We start from the raw sequence: 7,835 nt of genomic DNA, 5'->3' as shown, positions 1-7,835 counted from the left end.
CAAACTAATCACACTCATTACCCCCCCCCCGGATACACCTGTATCTCTCTCTCTCTCTCTCTCTCTCTCTCTCTCTCTCTCTCTCTCTCTCTCTTCCTCCATCTTATATATTATTGATCCAGGTGATACATACTCTGTATAATGATCAGCCTCGGTAAGAGTATAAAGTAAATACTCATTAAGTTCATTCATACCCCTTTCAGACAGAAAAAAAGACCCGGTAACTTCCCTGCTCTTGCCGTGTCGACACGGGTTTTTCTTCTGTCTGAAAGGGTCAACACGGGTCTAAAGTTCCGGGACTTCGACCCAGGTATTTACCTGGGTTTTTCCCGTGTCAGACACGTGTTTGCGGCTGTGTGAAAGGGTCCGACCCGTGTTTTTCTCCCGACTATTGAAAAATCATGCTGATTGGCTGTGCAGCATGGCGCTGCGTGATTGGCTGATCTTTACAGGTTCCCTGATTGGCTGAGCGCACGTGGCAGAGGCGTGCAGCGCAGCAGTAAATGGCCATGGCACACTGGAAAGATGAGGAGATCCGTGAGCTGCTCAGTGTCAGAGGGGAGGAAGAAATCCGAAAACAGATTACTGGCACAGTGAAGGACGCTGTAGTCTACACCAATATTGCCAAGGTCCTCACTTCAAGGGGCATTGTGCGTACCCAGCAGCAGGTGGTCAACAAACTAAAAGCTCTGCGCAGGTACTACAACAAAGTTTGTGACAACAACAGGAGGAAAAGTGGTGCTGGGAGGATGGAATGGGTTTACTTCGACCAATGTAACGAGGTCTTTGGCAATTCTGCCCTGGTGAACCCTGTTGCCATATCATCATCCAGTGCAGCTTCATCACGGAGCATAACTCCAGAATGCAGCCCATCTTGCCCACCTATAATGGAGTTGGAAGACAGCATAGACAACAGCATCCCTGATCCTATTGCTGCCATGGAGGACACAATTGATCCATTAGAGGCTGAGGTTGAGGACAGTGGAGCCAGCACCATTACTCCATCTGGGACACCCACTCCTGCACAGACTGAGACCCCAACGTTGCGTCGTAACAGTAAGTTTTTCAAGTATTGTTTGTGTATCTATTTTAATAGATGTACAGGGGGCTATAGGTATCAGCAGGCCTTTAATGCCCCACATGCTGGTACCTGTGGTTCTCCCAAGTATCAGCATGTGTTGCAGGCTTGCTGGGACCTGTAGTCCCACTGTAACACAGGTAACAACCCCGCACCCACTACTACAGCACACGTGTGGTGTGCCCTGGAGAGGGGTATTGTGGGAACCAGTAGTAGTAGTCTCTCTCGCTCTCTCTCTCTCTCTCTCTCTCTATATATATATATCTCTATATATACACTGGCATGCCGCTATTGGATTGTAATGATTTTTCCTTTATTTTTAGTATTTGATGTACCTGCAAGGAAGAAAAAACCGTCAAAGATGGAGCTTGCTACGCGCTCAATGTCAAGAATCCTGGTAGATCATCTCCGAGAGTCCGATCTTGAATTTCAAACTCAAGAGGATGCCCGACTGCAGCGCTTCTTTGACAACGAGAGACAGTTGCAAGATTCCTTTCTCACACAGTTGGTGGGTCTGCACGAACGCATAGCGCGTGAAAATCGAGATGCACAGATGACCTTTCTTACCAATATGGTGTCTACATTACAGAATCCGCAGCCTTACAAGCTGTGTAGTCCGTACGTTGAGGGTGATTATTGTAATCCTCCACACAGAGGCCATACATTTATGCCTTCAAATTCAAGCCAAACTACTGTGCAGGGCCAAGGGCGTAGTTATACTGAAAACATGGGCAATAATTTTTCACATGCCACACAGCCAAGTAGGCCACATGCCAATACCAGTCCACAGGAGACAGTGCATGATACTGTCAATGGCACAGGATATAGTAGGCAATATGGCAATGTGAAAAATTATGCTGATGATTCAGTGAATGCCAGTAATCATAACACTCCTGTTAGCACTGTAATCAGCACTGCCTACAGGCATTTGTAGTAATGTTGCTATATGGTTGTTCTTTTTATCTTTTTTCTGGGCTCGTTCAATTTTTCTTGCTTAAAAAGTGGCACTTACAAGGCCCGTTAAATGCTGTGTTCCATTTTGATGTACACAGTAGAGTATTATGGTTCTTTAGTTTATAAGCCTCGAAAAAGCTCATTTGGTTCTTCAGTTTGGAGCTGAATCAAAGTTCTCAAACTTTTTTTTTATTTAAATGTGTACAAATAGAGTATACTCTAGATATGTGACTGAACATAATCTATAATGTGTACACAGTATGCCTTCTTCTTTATCTTTAAGGCAATAAAAAAATTCCCTGTTTGGGGCTTATATTTATATATTTATATTTTTTTGGGGTGTACTAAGGGCTATTTCACACTCTCCGACTCCTGTCGGATGGCGAAACCCCGCACGGCCAGGAAGCCGTGCCACACACCGTAGTTAATAATGGGCACAGATGTGACCATTCACCCAGGCCGCCTGGTTTCAGCCGGATCCCATCATTGTAAACTGCTGTGTGTGGCACAGATTCCTGGCCGTGCGGGTTTTCACTGCCCGGCAGGAGCCAGAGTGTTTCGAATTGCCCTACAGCACAGGTCTCAACCTGTGGCCCTCCAGATGTTGTGAAACTACATGTCCCACCATACATTGCCACATTTTTTCCTATAGTAGGATGGCAAAAAAACTCAGGGCATGCGGGGACATGTAGTTCCACAACATCTGAAGGGCCACAGGTTGAAGACCTGTGCCCTACAGGTACCAAAAATTGCAAATACAAGTGTTTATCTATATATACAGTGCCGGATGAAAATGTGTGGCTGCTGGACAGTCAAACTAGGTGTGTGTCTCCCCTATACAATATCAGCTTGGATGGCAGCACAACCTATTCACCCACCACTGATAGTAGACCTATGCTAAATACATATTCTACCTCGTGTTGCAATAGTTCAATGTTGTTTCAGTGTTGAAAGGGTATTTATGACCACTAAAGATTTATATTTGAAAACATTTTATATTTAAAGTGAACTGCATAAAACATGTTTTGTGAAAAATAAAACAAGTTCTTTCAAACATACAACCAATGTGTCCTTGTACTTCTACTGTGTCATAGTATTTAGGTTAATAGAGAGGGTGTTCTGCAACTTGTCAGCCATGTTTAATGCAATGCAGTGAGCAGTCACCACCCACTTTTCATGATCTCATCTCTGTGTGCCTTTAAAACTGTCCTTTTCTTATGACACACAGAGTTTTGCAGGAAAAATCCGGCTTCTGTGTGAAAGGGGTCGACACGGGAAATACCCGGGTTTTTGCTCCTGTGTGAAAGGGGGTCAGCCCCTTGCTGTCTAGTTGTACCCGGGTTTTTGTATCCGGGAAATACCTGGGTTTTTGGGATTTTTCTGTGTGAAAGGGGTATAAGTCACCGATATGTAATAAAGGAACTTTTGTTGTTCAACTTCGCCAAAATTATAATTAAAGACTTAATCATTTTACTTCAAATTATAATATATCAAAGGGAGATAAATTAGTGCTCAGCCTCCCATATAGTCATTAAATAAATCACATCCTCATTACTATAATCACTGCTACAGTATATAGGGAGGGTGGAAGAGCCACACTCTTGGCAGCCCTGGTGGAAATATAATTAAATGAAAATAGACCAATCAGCTGCGATGAACCGGCTGAGCTCCAAGGAAGATGCAATTACAAAAAAGGGGAGGAGTTACACCCTGCTGAATGGTTAAATCTCACAATGAATCTCACACTGATCACAAGGTGCAGGACACGCTTTGAAGATTGATTAACTCTATGTATAAAAGAAATAAAATCATTAGAGATGCGCAGATCCGGATTTACCTGGATCTCAATCCAGCTGTCAAAACACTCACATAAACAGTTATAGGGAAGACAACAGAAACGGCATATGCGGGGCGGTAGTTTCGCTCCACTGTGCGAGCGCTAGGACTGATTGAGCTCAAAAACACTCGGTCTGTTAAAGTAAGTCTCACGCCTCGTGGGCCTGTCACTTCTCGGCTCCACATTCACACGGGCGATCAACATGCACAATTGATAGACTACATGCACCTGCACCCAATGCACACCCATGCACCTGCACCCAATGCACACCCATGCACCTGCACCCAATGCACACCCATGCACCTGCACCCAATGCACACCCATGCACCTGCACCCAATGCACACCCATGCACCTGCACCCAATGCACACCCATGCACCTGCACCCAATGCATATCCATGCAGCATACAGCTCCTGATTGGCCACTAGGCACCAATAGGCGGCCAATAGCGGCATTCATGAGGAGGAGCCGCCGGAGTTAAACAAACATCCTCAGGCTGCTCCTCCATGGTCCATCTTTGTTCAGGTGTTTGATATGTTTCTCTGTCCCTGGACAAAGAGGACAGATCTACGCCGGAGGAGCCCCGTAAGCAGTGTTCCCTCTAAGCTGTGCGCGCGTGCACACAGACATTACAACAGAGCGCACAAAGCAGCAGTGGTCCCTTTTTGCAGTTGTGGACTCAATACCCATTAACTGTGTTTTGAATGTTTAAATGTTTAATATTATTTTGAAGTGAAGTTGACACAAATGCTGAACGTCATTTTCCAGTTATATATCAGTGACGCACAAAATTTTTAATTTCCTTCCAAAGTTGCACAGCAGCATTTAAGCCTGCAGCCCCCTTCACGGGACCCCACTTTTCTGCAGGTCCTAACACTATCGCTCAAACTGGCTACAATACACATAGCTATCACATCAATGCATTGATCAATTCATGAACCAAATCTCCACTATTTATTATCAGTTAATTTAGTGTGTGCAGAGCCCCTACAATGTCTGTTTAAACAATGTGGTCACAAGCCAAAGGGCACCCCAAAACTAGGAAAGGTGAGTGCCGATGTTTAGTGTATATATAATGTATATATTGTTTATTAGATTAATTTTTTTAAATCAGCCTTATTGTGGTCACATTCTCTCATGCACCCTGTTTTAACCTATAGTGCATAGCTTATGTTAACCAGTTCCCTAGATGATTAGTGACAGGTGTGTTGGTAGCTGCTCACCTATAAAAGCACAGTCTGCTGTGAGCCGACCAGATAGCATGCCTGGAATCAAGCATTGATGTGATAGCTATGTGTATTGTAGCCATTTTGAGTGATAGTGTTAGGACCTGCAGAAAAGTGGGGTCCCGTTAAGCTGCAGGCTTAAATGCATCGATCAATTCATGAACCAAATCTCCACTATTTTTATTATTAGTTAATTTAGTGTGTGCAGAGCCCCTACAATGTGTGTGTGTGTGTGTGTGTGTGTGTATATATATATATATATATATATATATATATATATATATATATATCTCTAGTGGTAAAAGGTTGGTAAGACAATCGCCTGGGCGCTGTAATTATCTCTGTTTTGCTGCCTATCCTCCACCCTGAAGGGTTATTCCTAGGTAACCCAATAGTCGTCGTAAAAAAAGGGGTTTGTTGGATGTGGAATATGGCGCTACACCGGGTCAAACACGAAATGTGAGTATGGGATACTTAACTTAAGTATTTTCGGTCCTTTTTCTCACTTGATTACTTCTTCTTTCGCGTATTTTCTCGTCAATTTTTTGGAGAGAAAAAAAGGGGGGATAAAGATATGAAAGTTTAGGTTGGAACGGGGGTTATGTTCGGTTTTCAAGGTATTTATTGTTCTGTCCCAGTTTTCTGATATTCCTCACCTCACTTACATATATATGTAGTGAGGGTAAGCTTCTCTGGGTTTCTTTATATTGGGTGATGAACTGTGGGAGGCGTACCTCACTTACACGTTTATGCACATGAAAACTCTCATCAAGGTATCTTTATTAAAACTGCGTACCAGTACTCACGATTGGTAATGTATGTACACGAGCATCTGGGTATCTTTAATCATTCAAGGCTGACTTCTTATCCAGTGAAAAAAAGGTTTTTATTTTAACAGTATAAAATTATTATTTTTTTAAATATTTAAAAAACGGAGATTCAATATAGTCCGTATGCTTCTACCGTCTGCTGGTGGAGGGGCACTGTTACCCCCTTTAAGAATGGGGCAGGACTGGTACTGAGCTACTGACCGGTAAGTAGACTCCGCAACTTTGAGAAAAAATTCTCTTTGTCCTACCTTTTCCTCGGGGGGTGATTAGGTCCCTCAAAAACTTCCAGCAGAGAGTCAGAATCCAAAATCAACTCAAAAGCAAGTCCTCCTGCCGACGCGTTTCGAGATGTGCATCTCTTTGTCAAGGCATGGAGGACCTGCTGGTGTGCTTGCTATTTATGAGTGAGGGTAATCCAAGATGGCATCACTTCCTGTTCCTGTTTCCGATTTTCTTATTATATAACTGAACAAAATTTGTGCAATACAGAGATGTTAATATGCATTATTACATGGCTATTAAAAATATAATAAAAAAGACGTTGTAAAATTTATTTGATGTAGCTTGGGCTTGCAGGGTTATGTCTGTGTTATCCTGGGTGTAGAAAGATGGCGGCCGTTACTTCGTCGTTCTATCTCCCAGTTAGGGTGTAGCAATATGGCGGCTGGCTTCACCTCCGTTCTGAAGGTGCAATGGTGTAGTAATATGGCGGCTACTTCCGTTTACAAACTCGAGGGTGGTCATATGGGGGCTTTTGTAGATGCTGATTTTCGGCGTGTCCCCCTTAGTGGAGATGCGGAGATGTTCAAACGTGTCATCCTTCTCCACTTTGTCCGTCTGGATTTTCTTCCCCCGCTGGGTGTAGTAAGATGGCGTCCGTCAGTCTGCTGGGATCTTCTAGTAGACGTTCTCCTGATGACGCGTTGTCCTGTGAAGTGAGCGTTGTTGGGTGTAGTAAGATGGCGTCCGTCAGTTTACTGAGATCTTCTGATGGGCGTTCTTCTAGTGACGCGTTGTCCTGTAACGTGGGCGTTATTGTGGAGATATGGGGACTCTTCTGTCACGCTCCTCCTTCTCCTCTTGCGTGGCTAACTGCAGAGGGCTTTTCTGGGTGTATAAAGATGGCGGCAGCTCTTACATTTTTAGAAGTTAATGAATTTCTGTTGTAGTTGATTCAAACTCTAAGGAGTAAACAGAGTATGATCAGGATTTTTTAAATATAAAGGAGTTTTTTTTATATATTCTTATTTCACACAAAAAAATAAAAATAAAAATTAGAGGTAAACGATTTATTGCTCTTTTTCTCTCTTTTTCTGTACATAAAACGATTTTTGTTATATTTATACTAGTTGATCATAGGAACCATTTCAATTCGAAATCGTTATTAAGTCCCTTTGGTGTTAAAGTTTTTAAATCGAATATTAATTTCATTTCTGACTTAGCAAGATTTGTTTCAATATTCTTATCCTTCCAACTGGATTTTATTTGTTTGAGGCCCATAAATTTCCTGATGTTTGATGTCGAGCAATTGTGTTGGGTTTTAAAATAAAAGGTTATGGGTTTCTAGTCCTTTCCGAATATTTCTTATATGCTCTGACATTCTTACTTTTAGTGGGCGGGTTGTCCTTCCTATGTATGAAAGACCACATGTGCACTCTGCCAAGTATATGATGTTAGAGGAGTGGCAGGTTATGAAATCGTTTATTTTAAATTTGATGTTGTTTACTGTGACACAAGTATATTTTGATGTGGTATCTTTTATGGTTTTACATGCTATGCAGGTTCCACAGCGGTGGAAACCTTTGGTCCTGATGAGATTTTTAGTTAGTGCTGGTAAAGTGCTCTTAACTAGCGCATCCTTCAAATTTCTAGATTTGCGGTAAATGAAACAGGGTTTTTCTGGTATCAGA

At 42.7% G+C, this 7,835-nt stretch overlaps 1 protein-coding gene across 1 annotated transcript; it reads left to right on the top strand.

Annotated features, from left to right (window-relative positions):
- Positions 1-231: 231 nt before the first annotated feature.
- LOC146079828 (uncharacterized) lies at positions 232-5,741 on the top strand. The gene is made up of 3 exons (XM_083186468.1): positions 232-1,056; positions 1,402-1,707; positions 5,734-5,741. The coding sequence occupies exons 1-3, from the start codon at positions 504-506 to the stop codon at positions 5,739-5,741; spliced, it is 867 nt and encodes a 288-aa protein (XP_083042594.1). The 5' UTR covers positions 232-503.
- The last annotated feature ends 2,094 nt before the right edge of the window (positions 5,742-7,835 follow it).

This window comes from Crinia signifera, chromosome 5 (genome assembly GCF_055691185.1).
Source record: "Crinia signifera chromosome 5, ASM5569118v1, whole genome shotgun sequence".
Classification (NCBI taxonomy): domain Eukaryota; kingdom Metazoa; phylum Chordata; class Amphibia; order Anura; family Myobatrachidae; genus Crinia; species Crinia signifera.
This window is presented reverse-complemented; position numbering and strand designations above follow the sequence as displayed.

Bases quoted from the DNA above. Each gene is read 5' to 3' on its own strand.
- LOC146079828 (XM_083186468.1), top strand. From the start codon at position 504: ATGGCCATGGCACACTGGAAAGATGAGGAGATCCGTGAGCTGCTCAGT. The intron at 1,057-1,401 runs GTAAGTTTTTCA...CTTTATTTTTAG, and splicing joins CCCAACGTTGCGTCGTAACA to TATTTGATGTACCTGCAAGG.